The following is a 26,743-nucleotide window of genomic DNA, read 5'->3' on the forward strand; positions in this document are numbered from 1 at the left end:
ATTCAAGGTGATTTTTTTCCCCTGTAGGTAAAGGTAATGGGGTCAGATGCACTGGCAATCAGTGTGTTACTCACACACAAAGCAGCCAGTGGGACAGACCTCTCTTGCAGTGAGTGAGCTTCTGAAAAAAAATGTGGGATTTAAAAAAATCTGTATCTTGTTTAAAGGACCTTATTTGGTCATCCTTTTCTAGAACAATCTCTCCTTAATTGGTTTGTAAATCTAAAGCACTCACATCTCTGGTTTGCCTGAAGTAGGTTGCCTCTACTGTGGCGACTCCTCTCGAGAAAAGGTTAACTAGTTGGGAATTGTGGTAAAGCCCATCCAGTTGGCCATGGGGGAGAGGAAGTTGATGTTTTAAGGGAGCCAAGAACCTAAACTCTCCCCCGAGAGTTACCCACACAGATAGTAGCTGCTTATGAAACTCCTGATATTCTCAGAGCAGAGGGCCTGCTTGCATTTTCCACGGTCTTCTCCACACTGGGCTGCAGGCTTCCTTGATCTTTGTTTGCATCTTCTAATGTCTTAGTGACCCGCTCTCTAACGTTTCTTCCTCTGATTGATGCTCTTTAGTTGTGACACTCAACAGGAGAGAAAAAAAGAAAGGTTTAACATTTTGGAACAGAGTAATCCTCTGGGGACACAATGTCTTCATCTTTTCAGCTTGTGCCTCAGAACCCAAGGAACCCAAATTGCACAGGGCTGGTGTGTGATAATGAGGAAAAGACTAGGGAAATAAGCCTAGCTGTTTTCCAGCAGGAAGAAAATAAACGTGCTTCAGCATTCACTCATGTGTTTTACCTACTAATCAGGGAACAATGCCTTGCGGCCATTTTCTGTGCTCCTGTGGGAAGAACCATGTGAAGCAGGGAGAGGGTTCTGCTCCAGTGGGTGACTGTTCACGGGCCAGGGATGGAGAGGCAGCCCCCACTGCTGAGAGCCTCACAAGCCCGCCCTGCGGATGGAGAGCTTATCTGAGCTCTCAGCCTTGCAAAGTGAACCACAGGGCTATGGGGGGGGGTATGTTTTTTATCCTAAAGAAATAGGATATGATATGCACCTTCCCTTAAAAATACTTCCTTAAACAAGGCAGGTACCAGCCTGCAAGGTGAGACCCCCTTCTAGGTGTGTGGTCTTCATCCCTGAGCGTGCTGTGACCCCAGAAGCCGGTCCTGGCCCAGCCAAGAATGTTCTCTGGGGACTGTGATGTCGTCTGATTCTACTGTAAGCAGAGCCAAAGTGGGCACGTGGCCTCACTGTTTGGCCTTGAAGATAAAGTCATCACCTTTTGTGAATGAGCATGTTTAGGTTCCCAGTAAGTTAATTAGAAAGCATTAAAGAAATCTGCATCGTTCTAACTACCTATCTCTGTGCTGCTCTGGGTCGTTTCCACTTTAGCCTCTTTTATCATCGGTTCAGTCATTGTTTTCACCTGGGCTGTTTATCACCTGAGATATTTTCAGAGGCTACACAGGCAGAAATTTTCTGAAAATCTAGGGCCTTGATGTATATAAAAACCTTTTGCTTTGAGGAGGTGGACAAATTGGTGTGAAGAGTTATTGGTATTCTCTGGTACTGCCTCCCTTATCCTGGCGGAGAAAAGAAGAATCCACTTTCATTTGTAGCCATACCAACAGATGGCATCTTGCTCCATTGACAATAATTGTGTGCAAGGGTGTGGGAATGTGTGCATGTGTTTCATCTAGAGGTTTCGTTTCCTACTTCATGGGCTTTTTATTTCAGATTTCCTCTTGCCCCCATCCTCAACTTCTGCAGTGCTTCACACAATACCTAACATTTAATGATTGATCCTTATGTTTTTATTGATGACAAATAATTTACCCACAGAGTCTCTCTTCACTTCTCTTTTCTTTCCTTCCTCTCCCCACCTCTAACTTTCAAAACATCACTAACATAGCAGCAGGTATTTTTTGAGCAGAAGTGGGAAATAGTTCCATTTTCTAGGCCAACTTTGATCCCTTGGAAATGGCTGTTTCTAAGGATTTGGAGGCTGCATCTGAGTTCAGTGGGAGATAATGCTGTGATCAATTAGTAATGTCTGTTGTGGACCCAGTGTGGAGGTGGTGTCACATATACTTGCATTCCTGCTTGAGATGGTGGGCCATTTTTCTTAAGAATGAGAAAAAGTCATATGTTTCTCCAAGGAATTATTTGAAGTTGTTCCCACTGGTGTTGCTTACATTTCCTGCCTTTTAAAAAATACAGTACTCTAAATTTTAAAATGTGTTCCATAAACCTAATACCGTAACCATGTATAAGTGCCACTGAGTTCTGCTAGGCAGGGTTAGCATCCAGCAAGGCAGAGAGCCTGTGAGGGTATGGACTGGTACATCCTGTCGCCGTTCAGGACACGGGGGTGTTTGCCTACCTTCAAAGTAAGAAGCAGAAAACCACAGGTAACGCTGGATGACAAAGCTCTGTGTTGATGTTCATGTCTGCCGATCTTGGGCCCTCATTGGGTTATTAGCAGGAGTGTTCTGACTTGCCTGCTAGTCAGAAGGGAACACTGATATCTCACTTTCTTACAGGGAGGGACTCCTTTCCCTAGAGGATATGTAGCGTGTCGTGGCACTCCCGCCCCAGCAGTCATCAACATCCTTACACCCGCATCAGTGGGGGTGACCATCCCTGTTTAATCGTCCCGCACAGGCACTGTGAGGGGATAAGAAAGAAAGTAGAGAGAAGGGCTGTGTCCACATGGTGCATAGAGGTTGCGGCAGAGGCAGGACTTGTAGGGCAGAGAAACCCGGAGCAGAGAACGGTGTCTGGGTCTGTACGTTTGCAGCTGCTTGTGCTCTGGTCACAGGTTGGCTCGGAGCCTGTGCGCTTTGCTCCTCGTGGGCCCTTCACTTCTGAGTCTGGGTTGCTTCAGCACCCCAGGGGTGGTAGCAGAGGGGTGTATGGTGAGCAGGGTTAGATACTGTGTGAGCCTCCAGAAAGCCTTGGGCACAGCCATTGTTGTCTGGACCCTAACGTATCCTGGATGTTGAATGTGAGTCTCACAGGTAAGCCTGGGCTGCCCTTGGACTGAGATTCCTAGCACCTGTCTGGGGATGAGCAGGGCCAGAGCCTTCATTCCAACTTGTAGCATCCTGGAGGATCTTGGGGGTAGTGGACAGACCCTGGCTGGGCCCTGTTAATGAACACTCTTTAGAGAACTGTGAGAACATCAGGACCAAGAAGAGATTGACTTCTGTGGCTTTGGTGCTTGTTGGCACTTGCGAATGGGTTTCTTCAGACCTGTGTCCCTGTTGACTCATTTGCTTGCTATTTTAATTTTTTGAGGGAGAGGGGGTCCTCCATCTGAGGTGGTCAGGAAAGGTTTCTGAAGACATTGATGTTTGAGCTGGTCTTGAAGGCAAGGAAATAGTAGAGGTAGAGATGGGGTGAGGAGAGGAGGTCCCACGCTCAGCCCTCCCGAGTTCCCGCGTCCTGCTGGCTCTGATTCTGTTCTATACCCGACCACTCCTCATGTCCTCCCAGATGCCCCTCTCATCTTCCGCCTGGACTGCCGTAGCCTCATCCGTTCCTCTGGTTTCCAGTCTTGCCTCTATAAGGCCTCTTCTGTTCTCATCCATCTAATCGGATGCTGTGGCTTGTCTTCTCAAAACCTTCCAGTGGCTGCCCAGCTTGGAAAAGTTCGGAGTCCTACTGCTCCCTGTGACAGACACCTGCCTGGCATCCTTCCACCCTCATTTCCCACCACTGTCCTCCAGCTGCACCAGCCTTCCTGCTCTTTCTTGAACATGCTAAGTTCATTCCCACCTCAGGACCTTTGCACCTGCTGTTCCTTCAGTTTTGACTGCTCTTCTTCCACATTTTTGCAGGACTGCTTCCCTCATTTTATTCAGGTCTTTGTTAAATGTCACCTGTTCAGAAAGGACATCTGTGATGACTTTATCTATCTATGCACACACCCATGATGAAGAAAATGCTCCAGTGTCTGCATTATTTCTTGGAGAACTGTCATCACAGAAAAGTTTTAATGGTGTCTTCTTATTCCAGAAGGAAAGAACCTATATTCCACAAAGTCTGTATAAAAGGCTCCTGCTCAAATAGCAGTTTAAGTGTCACCTTCTTTAGTTCACACTTCCTAGACATCTCTGTGGAACTGTCTCCCAGGTTTGGCTTTAAAAGGAACTGAATTCATTCAGGAGGTATTTGTTCAGAGCTGTCGATGCATCAGGCGCTGTTCCCTAGAGGGTGTCCCCCACTTGGTGCCAAGGAGACAGAAAATAAACAAATAAACCTACAATAAAATGTCAGGTTTTGACAGTGCTGGGGATGGGGATGAGCCACTAGCTTCATTACCTTGCAAATCGGTCTTCACAGAAGGATACTTTCGGGCAGTTGAAAGCCATCTAGTTCTCTCTCTTCTTTTTTTTAATATTCTTTTTTTAAAAAACTGTTGATTTTATTGATAAAGGTAATTGATAAAGAATGCAAGTCAAAGGTACACATCTGAAAATATCAACTTTAAATCTGATTTACTCAGTATTAATTTTAGGTGATAGATTAAGTAAAATTAATGATACAAGCCAAATGATGCCTGCATCACGTTCAATGTGCGTAATGCTCTTGACAGCATCAAAGGAATTAAATGTTTGAGGAAAACCAGCGATTACGTTTATCAAACATCTGTCACTGATGCTAAACAAATTGCAGAATCTCGTGATTTTGACACCAATTTCTGTTCCTTTCCTACCTGAAGTGTAAGAAAGGACAGGAAGAGGAGGGTGGAAGAGTTCTCTGTAACGGTAGCTGCATTTTGTTATGCCAAAGGCTGTGCTTGTTACCCGCATAGGAGCCCCCCTCTTAGATATAGCAGGGGGGTCCAGAAGCAGGATGAAACCATCCTTCTAGCAACTCTTGAATTCTGCTCCCTCGGTCTCAGAGGTGACAGCTGGCTGGCTACAGATTGAAAATTGTATTGATCACTTGTCCTCAGCTGAGGGAACATCTAGGATACATCATCTGTTTTACGTCAGAAACCACAGAAGCAAGGCCAGTTGCCTGAAACCAGGGCACTGGATTTCCTTGGCTGTTGCAAAAGCTGCTCAGATTCCCGGTGGTGCCTATCAGCCTCTCTACAGGAAGACTTCTCTGGGAGACCCCTCACCCATTGTTCCTCCCTTTCCTCCCCTCCAGGCTCCCGCCTGCCTTATCCGGGGCCCATGTCCAGAGGGTTCTCCTCAGCTTCCTCGCATTCTGACACACTCCCAGTTTGAGAGTGAGGCTCAGGGTCCATGGTGGCTCAGTCCAGTCAGATCAGCCACTGATCAAAGCTTCTCCCTGGCAGCCACCATCAGTATACAGTTGTCTGTAATAGACTGTAGTTTTTTGTTTGTTTTTATTGGGCTATAATTGCTTTACAATGTTGTGTTAGTTTCTGCTGTACAAAAGAGTGAATCAGCTATATGTATACATATATCTCCCCCCTCTTGGACCTCCCTGGCACCCCTTACTCCCATCCCACCCATCTAGATCACCACAGAACACCGAGCTGAGCTCCCCGCGCTATACAGCAAGCTCCCACCAGCTACACATGGCAGTGCACATACGTCAATCTCAATCTCCCAGTTCATCCCCCCACCCCCGCGTCCACATGTCCGTTCTCTACGTCTGCGTCTTTATTCCTGCCCTGCACATAGGTTCATCTGTACCATTTTTCTAGATTCCACATATATGCATTAATATACGGTATTTGTTTTTCTCATTCTGATTTACTTCACTCTGTATGACAGACTCTGGGTCCATCCACGTCTCTACAAATGACCCAATTTCGTTCCTTTTTTATGGCTGAGTAATATTCCATTGTATATAGGTACCACATCTTCTTTATCCATTTGTCTGTCAATGGACATTTAGGTTGCTTCCATAACAGTGCCTCCTCTGGCCACGAGGGTCCAGGTGGGCTGAGCACTGCCCCCCTCTAGACTGTAGGGTTTTTTTGTTTTCTTTTTTTGTGGTACACGGGCCTCTCACTGTTGTGGCCTATCCCGTTGCAGAGCACAGGCTCTGGACGCGCAGGCTCAGCGGCCATGGCTCACGGGCCCGGCTGCTCCGTGGCATGTGGGATCTTCCCGGACCGGGTCATGAACCCGTGTCCCCTGCATCGGCAGGTGGACTCTCAACCACTGCGCCACCAGGGAAGCCCTAGACTGTAGTTTTTTTAGAGCAGTTTCAGGCTTATAGAAAAATTGAGCAGAAAGTACAGAGAGTTCCCATATGCTTCCCCTGTTATTAACATCTTGCTTTAGTGTGGTACATTCACTATAATTGATGAGCCAATATTGGTACATTATTATTAATGAAAGTTAATGATTTTTAACTAAGGTTAAATGTAAACAAAAGTCCCTAGTTTACATTAGGGCTTATTCCTTGTGCATTCCATGAATTTTGACAAACGTGTGATGACATGTGTCCACCATTGTAGTATCACACAGAATAGTTTCACTGCCCTAAAAATGCTCTTTGCTTCCCCTGTTCATCCCTTTCTCCATGGTCCCAACCCCCTGGCAACCAGTGATCTTTTCACTGTCTCCATAGTTTAGCCTTTTCCAGAATGTCATATAGTCGGAATCACACAGTCACAGTACATAGCCTTTTCCAATTGGCTTCTTTCACTTAGGAACATGCATTTAAGTTTCCTTCGTGTCTTTTTGTGGCTTGAGAGCTCGTTTTTTATTGCTGCATAATATTCCATTGTCTGAACGTCCCACAGCTTATCCGTTCACCTGCTGAAGGATGTCTTGGTTACTTCCGAGTTTGGGTAATTGTGAATAAAGCTGCTCTAAGCATTTGTATGCAGCTTTCTGTGCGTGTGTGTGGACATACGTTTTCAATCATTCGGGTAAATACCAAGATGCTCGATTGCTGGACCCTATGGTAAGACTATGTCTGGTTTTGTAAGAAACCGCCAAACTGTCCTCCAGAGTGGCTGTACCATTTCATCGGCTTGTTCTGGTTCCTGCACCACTTTCTTTTAGAGGAGGCTGATTTTCCTGGGCAGTGCTTCAGAAATACGCCGAATGTTCCAGGGATGCCGCACACATTCTTCTTTCCGTCATCTTCCTCTTGCGCGAGCTAAACCATCCTAGCAGAAAACGTCCTCTTCCCTCCCTCTTTTCTTTTGCTTCGCACCTCTACCCTCCCTGCCAAAAGTCAATGAGGGGAGTAGGGGAAGGGCAGAAGCAGGGTTGGTAGGGGAGAATTACCGTGCTTCCCCAGGGTTTTTGTGTCTTCCTTTAAAATGATTTAAGTTGATACTACTAAAAGGTACGTGTTGCTCTTCACCCAAAACTGTGGGGTCAGGTGTACCTTATTCCTCACTGGTTTGTCTCCAGTCAGTACATGAGACTCTTCCCATACGACTAAGTGCTTTGGGGGCATTCGCTGAACAGCTTTGCCATATGTGGCCAGAAGAACATACACTGGCCAAAGGGAAATACGTCAGGGGCCCTAAAATCAGTGCACCAAGAGACAGTTGCCTGCCTCACCCCTCCTGCAGTTCCCTCCCACTCCGGGCTCCCAGGGGTCTGCTTGGAGCCCCATGACTACAAATCCCCGGGAGCAGGTTTGCTGATGGCTTGTCGATCTTGTTACTTTATAGGTAGGCTTCCTATTGTGCAACCCAGATGCTTCAGGTTATTATAGAGAGGCGGACAGATGAACAGAGAATGGAGGGAATCGCTGAATGGGGAAGGGAGCTTCCCAGTTTCCTGAGGGCAGGCTGACCCCACAGTCCTGCTCTCCTGAGCCACCCTGTCCATTCCTGTGACTGCCGGCTTGTTCCATCTCCCCTGAGTTTAGGGTGCTTCTGCCCGCGTGCCTTTGGAGGCTGAATGACCTGTGGCTGAAGGGACTTTCCCTGCTGGGGTCTGGAATTTCTCAACAAGGTGCACTGTTAGCGTCTTAGGCAGGACAAAGCCCTGTGCATCGCAGCAGTTTAGCCTCCCTGCTCTCACCCATTAAATACCAAGAGAGCCCCTCACGTCATTGTGACAATCAAAGCTACCCCACCTGTTACCATATGCCCCCAGGAGGCCCTGCCAGCAATGAGAACCCCTGGGCTAGGGGTGGTTTGGTCAGGGTCTCCTAGTTAAAAGGGGTCACTCTCAGTGCCTCTTGCCCACTCCTCATCCGGGCCCTTCTCAGCAGCTGGTACCTGCTGTTTTCACCCACACCCTTTTTCATCTACTCTCCCCTCTTCCTCCTCCTGCCCTCACTTCCAGGGCCCAAGGAGAAGAACGTAGACATTTTTCCAGCCTGCAGTGTGATGTGGGGTTTCAAGAACTTCAGGGTGTTTTCCCTTAACTCTTGAAAATCTGGGCTTCTGAGGATTTGTTTTCTCCATTTGAGCCCTGCTTCTCACTCAGTGGTCCTCGCGCAGTCAAGTGAGTTCTCCCAAGGGGTGTTCTGTGGTCAGCCCCGAGAACACAGAACATGATGGAAGCCTGACGGTGGCGATTAGCATTGGCGCGGCGCTGTCCCCTCCGTCCAACCCTCCCCCAGCCCCCAAGGCTGACGCTGCATTGATCTGAAATTCGGCCAAGTCATACTGGTATTTATCTTGGCTCAAACCCCACGCCTCGTCATGCCTTCTACAGAGGGGTCCCAGGGAAGGGATGAGTTTGTCATCACCCAGCTATTCACATGGAGGAAATGGGGCAGAGTTCAAGGATTGCTTATTTTTTTTTACCTCCCCGCTCGTAGCCTACTTCCAAGCCACTAGCGGTGAGTGATGTGTACATAGGGCCTTGACAGAGCTGAGGGATGGGCCTGGCTTTGTTGGGGCTGCCAAGAGGCTAACTCTGCTGGGCTGAGGTCCACACAGGCAGAGCCACTGCTGACCCTGGGCCCGGAGGGTGGTAATTATGGGGACACCACAAGGCCAGGGGGAGCTGGCATGGGGCCAGTGGGCCTCCACGAAGCGGGAGGGGGCTTGGTGTTTGATTTCTGCAATTCCCGGCAGCCGAGGAGCCCGGGCCCTGCAGGTGGTGTCCTTGCATCTACCACTTGATCCCGGCCCGTCTCAGGTCCACTCTCCCGCCCCTCCTTTCCTCTGGGACTCTGGGAAAGTCGAGCGTGGCCCTCGGCGCTGACACCTTTACTCCTCAAGTCAGTGTCAGTCGGCTGCAACGGGGTCGCGAGCACCTCCGCACAGCTTCCTGTGGCCTCGGAGCTCAGCCCTGGTAGAGCCTGTTGGTGATTCAGCAGCCGGGAAACTCCAGGAGGGCTCGGCGATACTCGCCCTGCTGCCCTGCAGTGCCTGGCGGGGGCCCTCGGCCAGCCAGCATGGGAGCGGGGCCTGTAGAAGAGGAAGTTTGACTCAGTCGCCAGCCCTGGTCCAGATCTCTGATAAACCCTCAGCTCTGCTTCCTCCTACCGAGAAAGGGCGGGGCACAGATGGGAGCGAGCACAGGGCCCGCCTCGCCCAGAGGAGATGCTTTGTGCATCCTGGTTAACTTACTGTTTGGCAAAGATATTTTGCTCCTGTGTGCTGTTTGCTTTGTAGGAGGGGGTCCGCTCAGACCACCGGATCAGTAGGCAGCACTGTTCTGTAAGGCTTGGACGTGGGTGGGTGCTGGGGAGAGCAGAGAGGAAGATATGTACGTAGCAGTGTGAGGGGTTGCATCACACCTGCCAGGCCTCAGAAACAAAGGTTTCTCAACAGGGCAGCACCCACCCCCCTCCTGCAAGGGTCTCTGTGGATTTTTTATTTAGTCATTTCTTTTTTGCGTGTTTTCCAGAAGTCAGGATGAGCGTGCCACCTCCTTTTATAGCTGCATTGCTTCTCTGATGCCTGTGCATGTAGTTTAAGTCTTGGGCATTTATTAGGACCTGGACTCTCAAGAGCCCAAAGCAGTTTGCAAATCTTCTCATTTGGCCTTTGAAGTGTGGAAAGCAAGATAGTCATCTGTTCTCCTAAGTCAGAGATGGTGGGAAAAGAGGTCTGGGCCTGGGGGCTGCAAAGAAGTGAGGTCAGGGCAGCCTGAGGGTTTTCCAGGCAGGAGAGAGCGAGTGAGAATATTTAAGAGGCCTGGGCCAGGTGGACACATTTGGGTGGAGCAAAGGACTTGAATAGCGAGCGTGGGAGAGGCTCCCAGGACACAGGTGAGTGTGTTTGCTTCAACCGTATCTTCTTGCTTTCTCATAAAGATTTCAGGAAAAACTGACAAAATAAGTTAAGGGTGTAAAACATTTCGGGGGTCATCTCATCAGGTGACCAAACGACTCAGGATCATCTTGGCATGATCTTGGTTCGGCAGACTTACTCCAGGCTCAGGAGAAGGGCGATGCTTCCCCATCCTGCGTGGTCTTCTCTATATTCTAGTGAGACTCGTTAACTAGGATTGAAAGAGAAGAGGCACCTTAACTCAGCACCCGACTGAATGATGGTGCAGCCTGACTTCTATAATGGAGTTCGGTGTGATGGTTTCTAAGGGTTGGAAGAATTATTCCTCCCAAGACGAGTACATTGCAGAGGTTGTGAGAGAGGGGCCTTTGAGTCCCTCCCCTATCTCTGCAACCTCTAGAGCAGTCTCTGCCACGTAGTGGGTGCTCAGTAAACACTGTTGAATGAGTGAATGCCAGGTTTCCGTGTTCTCCAACTCCACTGAAATCAGAAAAAGAACCGACACTGAGAGAGGTGTAGCTGGGGGAGAAGTGAGGGGGGAATTCCAGGGGGTCGGTGGGTTTTCCCACTCCCCACCTGTACACTGTCAGTACTCACCCCCCTCCAACTCTGTTTTCAAGCTGGTGACCTCTTAGAGAAATTCAGTTCAACATACGTGTATCTAAACCCTAAGCAGGTGCCTGGCATTGCACCAGGTGTGAGGGTAGAGATGAGCAGGACACGGCTGCCCACCTCGCTGGCGGGGAGGGGTGAGACGTGAGAACTTCTTAACTACAAGGTGGGATGTCATAAGGACGGCACTGAGGAAGAAATGATTGGTTCTGACACTGGAGCGAGGCTTTCAGAGGCAAATTTGTTTACAGGTAGAGGAAGGGGCTGGCTGACTCAGAGAGCAGCATCGAAATGGACACTCTCGGTCATAGCAGCGACCACATGTTGCATGGTTGTGACGGGCCACTCCATGTATTACACGTTTCTCCGGAGTCCCCTCACTCAGTCTTTACGGTAACCCTGTAAAGTGGGAGACCACTATCGTTATCTCTTTTTCATAGCGGAGGAATCCGAGACTCAGGCAACTAAGCAAAGGTCACACAGCTGCAAGGACTCGAGTCAGGACCCTAGTGGCGTGAGCCCCAAGGCACCAAGCTGAGTGAAGACAGGTCGTGTGCAGGGAAGGGGAACAGTGCCAGGAGGCTGGTGCCTAACAGGAGCGGGTGGGAGGAGCCAGATGGAAATGGGGTTGGGGACCGGGTTATGCCCCTGAAATCTCTGCTTGGGACTTCGTGACTGGGGGAGGGGGCTCTGTGAGCGGGGTTTAGAGGGAAGGAGTCTGATGGCCCAGAAGTGCTCTGGAAGCTCACTTCTGGCAGCAGGAGCAAAGGTGAAAAAGCTGTTGTCAGGAAAACCAGTCAGGCGACTCTTGTGATAGATAGCCCAGGAGAGATGACGAGGCTGAACTGGGGCAGTGGGGATGCAGGGGGATGGATGAGGTGGAGGCAGGACGTGTAGGAGACCTTGGCTTGGATACCGGGTAAAGGAGAGGCAGGGCTCGATGACAGCTGTCGGGTCTTCAGCCCCACCTAGAACGAAGGAGGAGGAGTGGAACGGTCAGGAGACAGGTGAGCTTACTTTGGAACACGACATTTGAGGCGCACGCCTCTGGAGAGGGGTCCGGATCGGAGGTGGTGCGTGGGACCAGGAAGTGGGCGGGTGTCTATGGGAACATGGGGTTTCTGTGTTGGCTTCCGCAGCCCATACTCATCTGCCTTCGATGTAGTATGGAAGAGTCCATTTTCCTCCGACTCTGCGTACACCATTTTATTTTATTTAGTCCTTGCAGTAGTCACGTGAGGAAGTGTTATCCTTATTTATGGATGAGGACACAGAGGCTCAGCGAGGTTAGATAACTTAGCCAAGGTCCCACAGCTGAGTGGCAGAGCCGGGATTTGAACAAAGGCCTGACGGCAAGGCTCCTTTCTGCTCTGCCATAATAGACCCTGAGTCAGGAATAGAAAGTGGTACAGGCTTGCAATGCAGGCACCCATCCGCCTGACTCTTTCACCTCCCCATCCTGCAGGTTCATTCTGAATACTTGAGGTTTTCCCATCCACAATACCCATGAGCATTCAGGTAACACTGGCTTATTTTCCACAATGTCATAGTTATGAGGTATTGCCTTAGACGCATCAAGTTGGGCTTTGCTGCTTGTGGCCACCCAGGGGTCATTAGGAAGGGTCCCAAGCTCACTGACCCAAGAACATTCCTCATGGACTATAAACTCGGAATATATTATCAAGCCAGTGTCAAGACTGCACTGAAGGGCTTCCCTGGTGGCGCAGTGGTTAAGAATCCACCTGAATGCTGGAGACACGGGTTCGAGCCCTGGTCCGGGAGGATCCCACATGCCACGGAGCAACTAAGCCCATGCACCACAACTACTGAGCCTGCGCTCTAGAGCCCGTGAGCCACAACTACTGAAGCCCGCATACCTGGAGCCCGTGTTCCGCAACAAGAGAAGCCACCACAATGAGAAGCCTGCACACCGCATCGAGGAGTAGCCCCCGCTCTCTGCAACTAGAGGAAGCCCGTGCACAACAACAAAGACCCAACGCAGCCAAAAATAAATTAAAAAAAAAAAAGAGAGAAAAGACTGCATTGAAAATGTAGAAATGAAAAGTGCCCTTTTAGGTTGCGGTTTTCGGATCTCTCCCATCTTCTGATATTTGATGGAAGTGCCAAGCTAAATGGAAAGACAAAATTACTGTAAACCGAGCACATCACTGAGATAAGCACACGCAGCCTGCATCTTGCCTGATCCTTCTTCAAGGCGAGGGATCCACCTACAAAGCATTGGAATGAGGCCAAGTATGTCCCCACCCCCCTTCCCCAGATAGCTGGTTGAAGAAGATGCACAGCCCCATATTGTCCCAGAAGTTAAGGACTGGGCTGATCTTCTGGCCCAGCTCTGTCATTTAAACGTAAGGAGCCCAAGATTGAGAGGTGAAGGGACTTGCTAAAGGTGACACCATTCACGAATGACCCTAGTCCCTGGACCCCTTGGTAGCCTGCATATCCCAGTACATCTGGCTTAGATCCAGAAGAGGAGGAGGTGGACTTTTCTAGCATGTCTGTGTTCTTTGGCTGTACTTCATAGGGTAAGGGGAAGCAAAGGGGGGCCAGCTGGGCCCTGTAACATGAGCCTGCAGTGTCTGTCACTTACAAGCTGGATGACCTTGGGCAGGTGACTTCATCTCGTGTACCTCCACTTTCTCACCTCTGAAATGGGAGCACAAATAGTACCTACTTCCTAGGACTGGCTTTGAGTATTGAATGAGATGATGCAGGGCATGTCATAAGTGCTCAAATGTTGCTGCTATTATTGTTAATAACGCTGTCAGCCACAATAATAATTATGGCTGGACGGTGTGAGGAGGGAGCTCAGAAGACCAATCAGGCGCTGGTGGTCTTCCCTCTACCACCCGCCACTGACATACAAGTGTCTTCTCAGTTCATGTATCCAATGTGGGGCTGTTTGGGCACAGGGTCAGAACCTCACTTGGGTGGGTTTGTAACTGAGAGCTGCCCTCTCCCTGCAGAGTTGGTTTCTTTGCTCTGTGTGTCTGGACTCGCCACCTGAAACACAGCACTAACCATTTCAAATAATTTCTCGATAAGATTCTCCTTGGGTAGCAGAATCCAATCTGTGTTTTGAAAGCAGAGTTCCAGATGCTGGGATGGTGAAAGAAAGAGCCCTCTGTCCCATGAGCCCATTGGCCTAAGGTGATTCATTCCCGTGTCACATATTTCTAAAGCCTCCTTGCCTTCCCCTGAGCTGTCCTAATCCCGTCTGGCCAGTTCCTCCACAAATTCCTCTGCTGCTTTGCCTGCCATCCTCTGAAGCCAGTGTAACTGGTGTCTCTGTAAGTAGGAGCACTTGTGAACTGCCAGCTCTTCCTTGGAGAGAAATGCTGCACTGGGGCGATGGGGATGCCTCGTGGCTGCTTTCGACCATGGCATTTATGGATATTCTCGAAGGCAGGGCAGGCCCGGGTGTCCTGGTCCTACCAGCTTCCCTCCTTGTCCCTGCCTGCAGTGTGTTCCCTTTTTCTTTCTTCCAAATCAGTTCTGACCCTGAAGCCAGCATCTTCACTTGGCTATCAAACCTCTTGCATTTACTTTTATTTATTTATTTATTTATTTGCAGTATGTGGGCCTTTCACTGTTGTGGCCTCTCCCGTTGCGGAGCACAGGCTCCAGAGGCGCAGGCTCAGCGGCCATGGCTCACGGGCCCAGCCGCTCCGCCGCATGTGGGATCTTCCCGGACCGGGGCACGAACCCGTGTCCCCTGCATCGGCAGGCGGACTCTCAACCACTGCGCCACCAGGGAAGCCCTAAACCTCTTGCATTTAAAAATACTGATAAAGTCACAAATATTGCAGTTTTTGCTATGCAGTTAAAAATTCTGCCATGTTTGCAGATGAAATTCAGATGTTGGAGTATAATTCATAAGAAAAGATACCTTAGAACCTGGTACCAGAAGATACCAGCAGGCCCTGGGTTCCCCGTGACCCATTTCCATATACTTTTGTGCCCTATATGGCTGTCCATGAGTGTCACCTGAAGACCTCATGCTGAGATGCAGGATTCTCACCTTCTAGGCACCACCCTCACTTCCTGAGCTCCTGTTCTGTCCCTTATGACCCTGCGGCCCCAAGCATGGCAGGAGAGGAAGGGGGGATCCTGGCTACCCTCCAAACACCCACACTCCCTTCTGCCTCTCTCACCTGATTCCTGCCCCTCTCGTCTGCATTAGCGCTTTCTCCATAGGCCTTTGCTCACCATCTCTAAATCCAAGGCATCCTTTTTTTTTTTTACATCTTTATTGGAGTATAATTGCTTTACAATGGTGTGTTAGTTTCTGCTTTATAACAAAGTGAATCAGGTATGCATGCACATATATCCTCATATCTCTTCCCTCTTGCGTCTCCCTCCCTCCCACTCTCCCTATCCCACCCCTCTAGGTGGTCACAAAGCACTGAGCTGATCTCCCTGTGCTCTGCGGCTGCTTCCCTAGCTATCTGTTTTACATTTGGTAGTGTATATATGTCCATGCCGCTCTCTCACTTCATCCCAGCTTACCCTTCCCCCTCCCCGTGTCCTCAAGTCCATTCTCTAGTAGGTCTGCGTCTTTATTCCCATTCTGCCCCTAGGTTCTTCATGACCATTTTTTTTTTTAGATTCCATATATATGTGTTAGCATACAGTATTTGTTTTTCACTTTCTGACTTACTTCACTCCGTAAGACAGACTCTAGGTCCATCCACCTCACTACAAATAACTCAATTTCGTTTCTTTTTATGGCTGAGTAATATTCCATTGTATATATGTGCCACATCTTCTTTATCCATTCATCTGTCGATGGACACTTAAGTTGCTTCCATGTCTTGGCTATTGTAAATAGAGCTGCAATGAACATTGGGGTACATGTCTCTTTTTGAATTATGAATTTTTGAATTATGGTTTTGAATTATGAATTTTTGAATTATGGTTTTCTCAGGGTGTGCCCGAATGGAGATTGCAGAGAGAGCCCAGGGCACTGGGTCGTATGGTAGTTCTATTTTTAGTTTTTTAAGGAACTTCCATACTGTTCTCCATAGTGGCTGTATCAGTTTACATTCCCACCAACAGTGCAAGAGCGTTCCCTCTTCTCCACACCCTCTCCAGCATTTATTGTTTGTAGGCATTTTCATGATGGCCATTCTGACTGGTATGAGGTGATACCTCATTGTGATTTTGATTTGCATTTCTCTAATGATTAGGATTAAAGACGTAAATGTAAGGCCAGACACTATAAAACTCTTAGAGGAAAACATAGGCAGAATACTTTATGACATAAATCACAGCAAGATCCTTTTTGACCCACCTCCTAGAGAAATGAAAATAAAAACAAAAATAAACAAATGGGACCTAATGAAACTTAAAAGCTTTTACACAGCAAAGGAAACCATAAACAAGATGAAAAGACAACCCTCAGAATGGGAGGAAATATTTGCAAATGAAGCAACTGACAAAGGATTAATCTCCAAAATTTACAAGCAGCTCATGCAGCTCAATATCAAAAAAACAAACAACCCAATCCAAAAATGGGCAGAAGACCTAAATAGACATTTCTCCAAAGAAGACATACAGATTGCCAACAAACACATGAAAGAATCCTCAGCATCATTAATCATTAGAGAAATGCAAATCAAAACTACAATGAGGTATCACCTCACACCAGTCAGAATGGCTATCACCAGAACAGCTGATTTATACAGTGGAGTAGGTAGGAGCAAATGCTGGCTGTAGCAGAGGCCAGAGCAGGGAGGGCATGGTCAGCTCTGCTGGGGTGACTGGGGCCCTGAGGATGCTTCTTCCAGGCTGGGGCCCTAGAGCTGAATGTCCACAGAGGAGGCGAGGCAGTCAGTAGGCCAACAGGTGATGGGTGGAGGGTGTCCAGTGCTGAAGGTGCAGCCGGGTCCCAGTCCCGTGCCTGAGTGAAGGCGTGCATGGAGGGGGCACCCTGCTCTGTGGCCTGGGGGTGAGGAGTGCCCAGCGTCCATCAGCAGCTGTTCCCATTGGCCCAGAGGTGGGTGGGCTTCACAATGGCCCGGTCCTGTGAGCTTACCAGATAAGTAGGCTAGCCTTTATCTTGACATTCTTCCTGTTGGAAACGTCTGCCTGCATTCCAAACAGCTGAATTATAAGCACTGCAGCCCTTGTCCTTCCTGGAGGGCAGCCTGGGTTCCCACTCTACCTCAAGGAGCGGGGTCCGCCTTTCATAAGGTCTTTATTCCGTTGCACGTGGTTTTCCCCTCACCACCACCCCCTTTCCTTTTTAAAGTTCACGATGCAGGGATTCCCCTCTTTGGAGCTATTTAAACAGAAACAGGGTGCTGGCAGGAGCAGCCCAGAAGGGATTCCTGGCCCAGAGGGAGGCTGGCTGGGTGGCCCTGCGGCAGGCGAGGTCCGGCTTTGAACCTCAGGCGAGAGACACCTGTGGCTGCCAAGCCTCCGTCTGGAGTGTGTGTCGTCTCCCCGGAGCTGCTGACTGTGACGCTGTCCCCGGGCCTGTACTGTCCCCATCCAGGTGCTCCAGGGAAGGATTTCCTGTCCTTCTGATGAGCCTCGGAGCCTGCCAAGTCCACATGTTTCTGGAAGGCCTGTGCACAGCCCGGGGGTGGGGGCTGGCAGTCTGGGCAGCTGGGCTTACGAATACTAGGCTACAGGGAGTCTGGACAGTCACACCCTTGACCCTTCTCGGCAGACCTCACTCGTAGTGGGGGAATTGGAGGCAGTGGGAGTATCCCAAGAGGTAACTGATGTAGCTTCTGGAAAAGACGGATCAACCTGGAGGCTAAGCCTGCTGAATCTGTTGTCTGGACTCATTTGGGGGTTGTCACTGGTAAACACACACCTTCCAGTGTGTCATGACAGGCTGTGGTCAGAAGGACTGGTGTTTGGGGTGGTAATTAAACACTGTCTTGGGCACAGGAGTTGAACAGACTTGAATTTGAATTTGGCTGCAGGAGCTTGGGCAAACTTCTCGACCTCTCCAAGCTTCAGTTTCCTCATCTGTAAAACCGGATGTTTCCATGGGCTGGACCAGACGGCAGGGAGGCCAGGAGGTGCCCTGTATCATGGGTTATCGTGAGGACTAAGTAAGATAATGCATGTAAAAGCCGAGTGGTGGGCCTGAGAGTGGCACCTGTCCAATAAGGGGTATCCGCCCACGTGAGAACTGAAAGAGGCCTGAGCCTGTCGTTTTGGTCTGGGACCCTCTAGTGAAGGGAAAGCAGAGGGCTCGCCTCCCATCCCAGGGCCTCAACTGCAGTTGTGCCCGAATGGAGACTGCAGAGAGAGCCCAGGGCGCTAAAACGTTTTTGCATGGGAACGTGAGGGTATAGAAAGGAACGATTCTTCTCCTATTGCTCAAATTATGAATAAAAACCCAGTGTCTTTCATCTGTGGGACATGGTGGTTTTGTAAACTCTAATTAGTTCCCAAGACATCTTTGCAAGTTGGCAGCTGCGGACTCCCAGTGAGGAGCAGAGGGGGCAAGGGGACTCACCCCGAGTCTGCGGGAGCCCCCCTCCACACACCCTGCCGACTGGTAAGCATCTCTGTCCCGGCTGGAGTTGGACAGTATTCGCTTTCTTGTTCTGGTTTTGCTGAAGCAGAGGTCACCGTGGAGCCCAGGAACTATACTGACTGACAGGATATAGGGCCGGGGACGGAGATGGGAAGGTCATTCACTCGTTCAGGGACCGTTTGTGACAGGCCATGGGCACTTTCTGTCGAGAGGTCTGCAAAGCATCCCCGAGTCGTTCCTTTTGGTACCACAGGTCACAGGCCACCTTTGGCCCAGAGTGGTTTGCGGTGGTCAGCAAAATCAGATTGTGACAGGTCCGCAGCTGACAGTGAGAAACCTCTAAGACTTTTTCTGGCTTTGGTAGGAAAGCCTCGTTTTGACGCTTGGTGTGCGGATTACAAACTGGGCTTTTTAGATGTGTCCAGGGGAACCCTAAGACCATGCTTCCAAAGTTAGTGTCTGTTGAGCAGCAAGAAAGAATTGCACGGGGCAGATGTGTGATTTTACTAACTTTCTCTCCTTGTCGCCCACTGTCAACTGGTCTCCCCCAACCCAACTCCAGCACAAACGTCTGGTTCAACACTCTGTAGGAGTATTTGGGAAATCCATGCCAAGCCTGCAGTAAAAGCGGTCTGAAGTTTTTGAGATGTTTCTCATGTCAAAGGCCTCAAGGAAAGTCGTGAGCAGATTGCCATATCTGTTCCAAGCGTGTTTCTCCCTTGAGAGTCAAGGGCTGGTGCGTCGACACTCTGAGGGATAGGAGAAAGGAGCCCTCACAGCCTGCACGGCGGGGGGCGAGCTGGTCCTGAGCATTGGGGTAGGGGTCACAGCGCAGAAGTGTTTGCCTGTTTTCTCTGCCGCCTCTGGGCTAACCTGCAGGCGGCCCAGCCTGTTAGCATGGCCACCACGGCGTCTTTTTGCAGTTTGGTTTTAGGAAGTCATTCTAACTTAATTCATGCTGATTGCACAACTCAGAGAGGTTCCTTTTTCATCAGAATTTTGCTGCTCTGTTTCCTGAAACCTCTGGTACTGTAACATGCTGGCATATAAGGTCATCTGCTGGCAGGGGCAGTTTCACAGGTGGTCACAGGATCTCCTGCTCAGGTGGGCCCTGGGCTTGGGGGGCTAACGCCGCTGCCGCTGTGCAGCTGCAGTCTTGAAATTCTTAACAGTTTTCTCTTTGCATTTGTATCTTGTAAATGAAGTTCAATGGGGCCTTGGGGTGTGCACCGGGGAGGACTTGGGCCTTTTGCCTCCTGTGGTCCCACCTACCGTCACCTCCCTGCCTCCCCTGGGTGGGTTCTCACCCCTGCCACCTGGGGCCTGGACACAAGAAAGGCTGGGGTGAGGTGTGCACACCCCACGGCATCCTGAGCAGGGCATGCTGGTAGCTGCCCCATCCTGGGCTGGCAGCCCCACTGCGTTTCTGTGGATGACTGACTCCCCTCCCCCCATCCAGGTTGCCAGGGTGGATATTGCAACACCTTCGCGGGTCACCTGCCCACCTTGGGTTGGGGCGACTGGTTTCTGGGAAGAAGAAACCCCTGACTAGGCTCCCCTGCCCCCAGCTGGGTTGCACACATCCATCCCGCCGCTGGGGGAGGGGAAACGCGGCAGACCGGGGTCACGTGCGCACCTGTGCACTGTCGCAGGGGCCCAGGGTGCCTCTGAGGAGCTGTGCTCACCCTGCAAGTCTCCAAGACCAGAAAGAGCAAATAAAAAACATCACGACATGCTCAACAGTGTGTCAGTACTTAAAGCCACCGAACTGTACACTTAAAGACGGTTAAGATAGTAACTTCTGTGTATGTTTGACCACAAGAAAAATATTTATAAGGTGTTTTTAAAAAGACAGAAACAAGAAACATCATGACAAGTGTTGACAGAGAGACCAGGAAAGGAAGGGAAAAGCTTGATATTTTAGTAACTTAGAGTGCCCATTCGATAGGCACTTTTTTCCCTGCATTTTGGACAGAGGGTCCCACGTCTTCACTTTGCACTGAGCTCCCCGAAGTATGTCACCAAGCCTGCCGTTGGCCACCTTGTGAAACTACCAACTCTCCCTTGTGAGGGCCCACTCTCGAAGCCTGAGTTCATGGGCTGCTGGCCAGACTCTCACCTGTCCTCTCTTCTTCCCCTCACAGGTCTTCTGTTGGCTGTGTGCCAGGCCCTGGCGAACAGTACGTCCGCTCTGAGTGGTGAGTCCCATCCCCTTGGTGTGGGGTGGTGTGCAGAGCATTGCATGGCGGCAGACCCTGGCTGCCTTGTGGAGCCTGAGCTCTAAGCTTCCTCCCGGGGCTCCTGGCCGCTGAGCTCCTGCACAGCTGTCCCTTGCACCCTCTCTGTCCTCTGTGCCAGGGGCCCAGGGAGTGCCCCTGGGAGGTCTTAACTGCTGGCCTCAGGGCTTGCCCTCTCCCTTCTCTGATCAGACAATCACTGTGGGCAGGGATGCCGGAAAGCAGAGCCCGCACGACCCATAAGCTGGGAACCGTCACGTTATAAACCATCTAAAGAAGAACCCAGATTCCTAAACCCTTTTGTCTCCTTCTGCCTGGTGATTTTGTTCAGTTTTTTTTCCAGTTTATCTTTTGACATTTGTAGTCATATTTCCCTGGTTTCGTTTGCAAGATCCTCGATCAACAGATTGGAAAGTTGGGAAACGTGGGAGGAAAACCATTCGCGGGCAGAGGATCACAGAAAGCATCGGCTTCTAGCATTTGTCCATGTGCGCTAATATTTTTATCCAGTTAGTTGGGAAACGTGGGAGGCAAACCCTCCACGGGCAGAGGATCACAGAAAGCATCGGCCTTTAGCATTTGTCCATGTGCGCTAATATTTTTATACAGTTAGTCATGATGAGGAAACTATTTGGATTCCTGCTTTTTAAATTCAAGATTTGGCGTTGTGCGTTTTTCCATGTTGCTAGAAAGTCTTGAAATTTATCCTTTTAAAATGTCATGATGTTCCATGAAAACGGACCTATGTGGTTTAATTAGGCATGTCCCATGGGATATTTTTGTTGCCTCCAGTTTAAATTATAATGCTACATCTTGATGCCTAGAAGGTGTTTCCTTCTTTTGGATTCTTTCCTGAGGACGTATCTCCAGGAGCAAGGATAAATATATTTATGAACCTTTTAACAAATTGCCAGATAGCTTTCCAAGTGAATTGAGCTGATCTCTATGCCAGCAATGCATGATTCTGCCAGTTTCACTGTTCCCTCGTTGACATGGAGTATGCTCCCATCTGTTGTTGCAGTGGCCCCTGCTGTGTTTCCCTAGTTATCTCAGGGAGGTGCCTGGGCAGGAGGTGGTCCTATGCATTCATAAATTCTCTAACCAACCACACAGTGTCCCTGGTACTTGGCTGTTCTCTTCTTCCAGACCTTTCCATCCAAACACAGTGGAGGTGATGCTGCCACTCCCACTGAGTACCAGTCTCCTCTTGGAGCTGTTATTCTTGATGCACTTGAACCATTAAGGTGTCCAAGCCACTTGGTGGCCCATGTTGCCACAGATGCCTTTCTTCCTCTGTGGTATTCTTTTCTGGGACTCGGGGTAGAAGGATCTGTCCCTCCCAAAGCGGTGCTTTTAGAGTCCAGGGTCTGCCAGAGTTTCCATGAAGTAGTTCTTTCACTTTTTAATTACTTCCCCCGTCACAAAGGGCTCAGATATGGTATATAGGGAGGGGGAGATAGCTTTGTGACTCCCCCATGCTGTTTTCAGAACTGCCCCACCCCCCCTTCTGGGATGCATGTACCCCCCAAGTGCATCTCCAGCCTCTCCTGGTGCTCACTGTAGGACCTGGCGGGCCAAGAGCCGGGGTCTCCTCTAAGTCACTTGCAGGTGACAGTTTGTGGTGATGGCAAATGTTGATGCTACCTCCATGGGGACGGGTACTCCTGGTTATTTTATCCCCTCCTCCCATTGCATCCATTTGTACAAGAGAGACCTAGGGGATGTCGTACCTCAGCCAATCCCCTCAGGGGCCTGGCGTGGCTCCTGCTGAGGCCCTTTGTGGTTTCACAGGCTCTTCCGGGTAGAAATGGGAAAACCTGGGACATTTATCCAGAGAATGACTGTCCTTGCTGCAGTAGTGACCAACCTCTCTTCCATCTTTCCTTTCTGGACTTGCTTCTGTGAGATAGTCTCAGGTCCTTGTTGATATCAGAGACATACTCTCCCTCATGATGATGTATGTTCAGAAAACAGTAGTTGTGTCCTGCCCTTTTGCACATGACCCTGTAACTGGCTGAGTGCCCCTCTGTAGCCCAGTGTGGTGGGTGAGAGCAGAGGCGGTGCCACGCCTTCTAGTGTCCAGGGGGCCTTGAGATCTTGGAGTTGGTTGGCGATATGTGGAGAAGGGAGGTGGGCTGCCCATCTGGCCTCTGCATTGCTCTCTGTTTGATGGGTTACTTAGCTATGGGACTTGTGCCCCGGAGAGGTTAATGGACTAGTTCTTTCCATGTTTGCTTACTCTCTACCCTACTCCATTGGACCGAGCCATGAGTCCAGAGAGGGCTGGGCTAGTTAGTAGACAAGTCCAAATGGTGATGGCCGTGTCATAGCCACCCCTCCAAGGGCTAGGACTTTGTGACTAAATCAGCCTTGTCTGCTCAACTTCCTCTTCCTTTAGGGTGACCTTCCTATCTCCTAGAAGACTCCCCAGGCCCTGGTAGGCCTTGACCATCCCATGCCACCCCGACGCTGTCCTCTCCAGACATGGCTAAAATCCTGCTGTGGGTGCAGCTCAAACTGGGGACAACCCCTGCCAGCCATACTCACTACCCCAGCACTGGGGTATGTGTGTATTTAATTCTTGACTAATTCAGGAAGTAAAACTATTTGTTACTGTTTATAATAGAAATCTTCATACATAGAAAAGAAGAAATAATAGTGAAATCAATCCCCATATACCCAGCTTCAGCAATTAGGACACTCTGCAATTTTTTCTTTCATATGTTCTCTCACCTTTTTGAGTTTTATCTTTGTTGGGATAGTTTAAAACAAAGTCCATTTCACTTGTGAACACTGCTTATATCTAACAGGTAGGAACTTTAAAAACAAAACCCTAGTTCAGTTACACCCACAAAAGCAACGAGAATTCCTTTTTTGTTAGATCCTTAAATATGGAGGGTGGATGATGCCGACTTCAAATCCGTGGGCTTCCTTTAATTTGCATTCCCTTTGTCACACGATGAGACGTTTTAGATTTGTTGTTGTTGTCGTTCTAGATTTTTTTTTTTTCCTCACGTGTTATGCAGGATCTTAGTTCCGCAATCAGGGATCGAACCCGTGCCCCCCCCGCAGTGGAACCGAGGAATCTTAACCACTGGAACGCCAGGGAGGTCCCCAATTTTCATTCCCTTTGATGTTTTCATAGTTTTCTTTCTACTTATATTTCCTTTCAGGTCAACAGTGCTTTTGGAAAATGTGCTCATGTATATACTGGGTGACTGACTTCCACATCTGAGTCCCTCCTACAACCCTCATGCTCTGGTTGTTGGTGGGCTCATTTACTAAATCGTCAAACTGTCCATTTAGGTGTGAAGATGGGTTGTTTTAGGACAGAAGCTATGAGAGCTTCACCCATGGCATAAATATGCAGGTCTCTCCACTCTCAGAGTTGATTGGAATGAGAAGCAGTAATGGACATAAGAAGGTTTTGGTACATCCCTGATTGATGGCGCTGGAGCAAAGGAGTGCAGGCACACTCAGAATTCAGCTCTAACGTTTTGATGGAGAAGCACAGAGAGAAAATTGCAAACTCCATGTGCCAATCAGGAGTAGAATATGAGCTTGAAGGAACAGGGGCTGATCCCACGTGGCTTTCTTGTGCTTTTCCCCCAGAAAAGTTCCATGTTCTCATGACTTCATGGTTGCTCCTGACTTTCTTGTTGAGGTTTCATTGGTTTCTTCCGATCTTCCTTTTTATAAAGCCCCATACGTGGAGGGTAGATGATGCCAGAGGCATGGGAAACTGGCATTATTGTCATCAGTAGATGCTTCTCAGACATCTGCTTTGGGTGGGCCATTGGAGGGATACATGCCTTAGGCTGAAGTTTAGGCATCCTGGGCATTGGGCCCATCTGGTCTGAGTTTTGCCGAGTTCCTGGGCAAGTTATGCATCTGGTTCCTGTTTGGATCGTAGTTTCCTCCTCTGTTGGCCTTGAATCAGAAATCACCTGTGACGTTTTTCACGTGATCACTCTGATGGATAGATAGAGACTACCTGGAAAGCTTTGCTGAGGATTATATGGCTGCCTTCAGACTGTCGGGAAATATGGCAGTGGTCAACTGGCGGTGCCTGCCACAGGCCTCAGATAGGCTGGTGGTAGTGTGACCGCCACGTATCTCATTCTCTTGGAGCTAGGTGCTATTGTACATTCAGGTTCTAACATTATAGTTACTGGACAACTTCTGTGTCCTCGTCCGCACTACACAGGTGAACCCGTAATGAGAGCCTCATAGTGACAGAAGGCAACCACAGCTGACTGCTTAGTGTATGATTTAGAAAATAATTGCTACAAAAGTGAAGTCAGTCGTCTGGGAGTCAGGACAGAAAATCTGTCTCCGGTTGGTTGTCAATGTGTAAAGCGTGCAGAGAAACATTAGCTGGAGGCAAGGTGAGGGTGGCAGGCAGCACCTGCAGCTTAGAGCTTCGCATCCTCCACAAAGAGTTACAGCCTATCTTCAACGGCACCTTTTCATGCCCCTGACAAGGGACAGAATGCATCCTGGGTAAGTTGTTGGGTGGCTGCTTGCTTAACCCTCGGAAATGTTGCGTAGTTCCCAGGCTGCCCATGAGGTTCTCGTGTTTTCGTGAGACTTGCTGTAGTGACCGAGGGGTGTGGTGAGGGCCTTGCTCGGGCACCTGGCTGTCTTCCTTGCACGATCTGGGTCCTCGGGTGGCTCTTTAAACCTCTGAATTCGGCTCCTTCCTCTAGCCTGTGTCTAGTGACCCCCACCGGGAACCAGGCAGTGTTGGAAGCCTTACCTAATTCAGCATCTGGGAGACTTCAGGGGCGATGATAAAAGACCATGGAAAATCCACAGTGCTGTTATTCATGGGGAAGGTCACTCTTATCGACTAGCTCGGGGAGATGGTGGTCAGATTTTGGTGGGGACTTTGGGCTTAACTCTGTAGAGAAGGGCAAGTTTGGGCTGGGAGTGCAGAGGGAGGGCAAATCTGATTATAGGGAGCAGTCTTTGAAGGCGTTACTTGTTTGGAAAACAGGTAGAACATGGGTCAGCCAGCAAGCAAGGGATCTGTTTATTGCTCATCTCACCTAACAAAAGCTTTTCAGAACTGCAAACCACTTCCCCGTTCCATTGTCTGGAGTTTTCCCACGTGGAGCTGAAGTCATTCTAAAATTAGAAAGCTCACGTGTTCTACCCAGGTACGTGGTTCACTGTTCCAAATATGTGTCTGGAGCACAAGAGACTTGGTATGACTTTGTTAGGGGCTAAAGGCACAGACAGCCATAGGTGCTGGGACTAGCTCACTTCAGAGGACACTTAGTGGACCGTGGAGCCTCAGGAGAGAGAGAGGGACTCTTTCTCCTTTCCTCATTTTACCTTTGACTTTCTGCAGAGGAAACTGTGCTGGATCAGAGGGATGTTTGCTTGGGGTAGTAGACAGGCCACAGGATGTGGAATCCAGGATTGTAATTCTGACTCACTAGCTGTGTGACATCTGTAGTGCTCTTAAATCTCCCTGAACCCCAGCTGCCCCTCATAAAATTAAGGAGTTGGATTAAGGCAGTCTTTTCAAACTGTGAGTCACAAAATCACTTTAGTGGGTCACAACCAACCTTTTTTAAAAGGAGATCGAATAGTTTAGACTAGAGAATTTCAGAGGGCATTACATGAAGGAAAGTCAGGTAATGTTTCATGATACTGTTGTTGGGGTTATCCATGGATTTATATATTGGCATTCTGCATTCGTTTACTTGTGTAAGCTGCACCCTTACTGCATCCTCTGTAATTTCCATATTTGATTTCTTCAGCGTAAGAACTTAGACGCTTGCAAAGTAAGGGCTGTAAATCTTTGTAGATTTACGTATACTTTTCCCCCCATACACCTAGTCTTTTTTAGTTGTCTTGTTCACCCCTAATTTGACAGCAGTTCTTTTTTTTCTTAACATCTTTATTGGAGTAAAATTGCTTTACAATTGTGTGTGAGTTTCTGCTTTATAACAAAGTGAATCAGCTATACATACACGTATATCCCCATATCTCCTCCCTCTTGCATCTCCCTCCCACCCTCCCTACCCACCCCTCTAGGTGGTCACAAAGCACCGAGCTGATCTCCCTGTGCTATGCGGCTGCTTCCCACTAGCTAGCTATTTTACATTTGGTAGTGTGTATATGACAGCAGTTCTTTTTATCTACCCACCTTTATCAAGTCTTTCCAGAACACTCCACTTACGATAGAAACAACAGCTCTTTCCT

General features: G+C 49.2%; 1 protein-coding gene across 2 annotated transcripts in view; it reads left to right on the plus strand.

Annotated features, from left to right (window-relative positions):
* TGFA (transforming growth factor alpha) overlaps positions 1–26,743 on the plus strand; it is a 104,059-nt gene that overhangs the window by 15,787 nt on the left and 61,529 nt on the right. For both annotated transcript variants that reach the window (XM_067704783.1, XM_067704782.1), the window contains exon 2: positions 20,435–20,488. In XM_067704783.1, the coding sequence (XP_067560884.1) occupies positions 20,435–20,488 (54 nt within the window). The remainder of the gene's footprint in view (positions 1–20,434; positions 20,489–26,743) is intronic.

The sequence above is a fragment of the Pseudorca crassidens genome, chromosome 14 (genome assembly GCF_039906515.1).
Source record: "Pseudorca crassidens isolate mPseCra1 chromosome 14, mPseCra1.hap1, whole genome shotgun sequence".
NCBI classification, from domain to species: Eukaryota; Metazoa; Chordata; class Mammalia; order Artiodactyla; family Delphinidae; genus Pseudorca; species Pseudorca crassidens.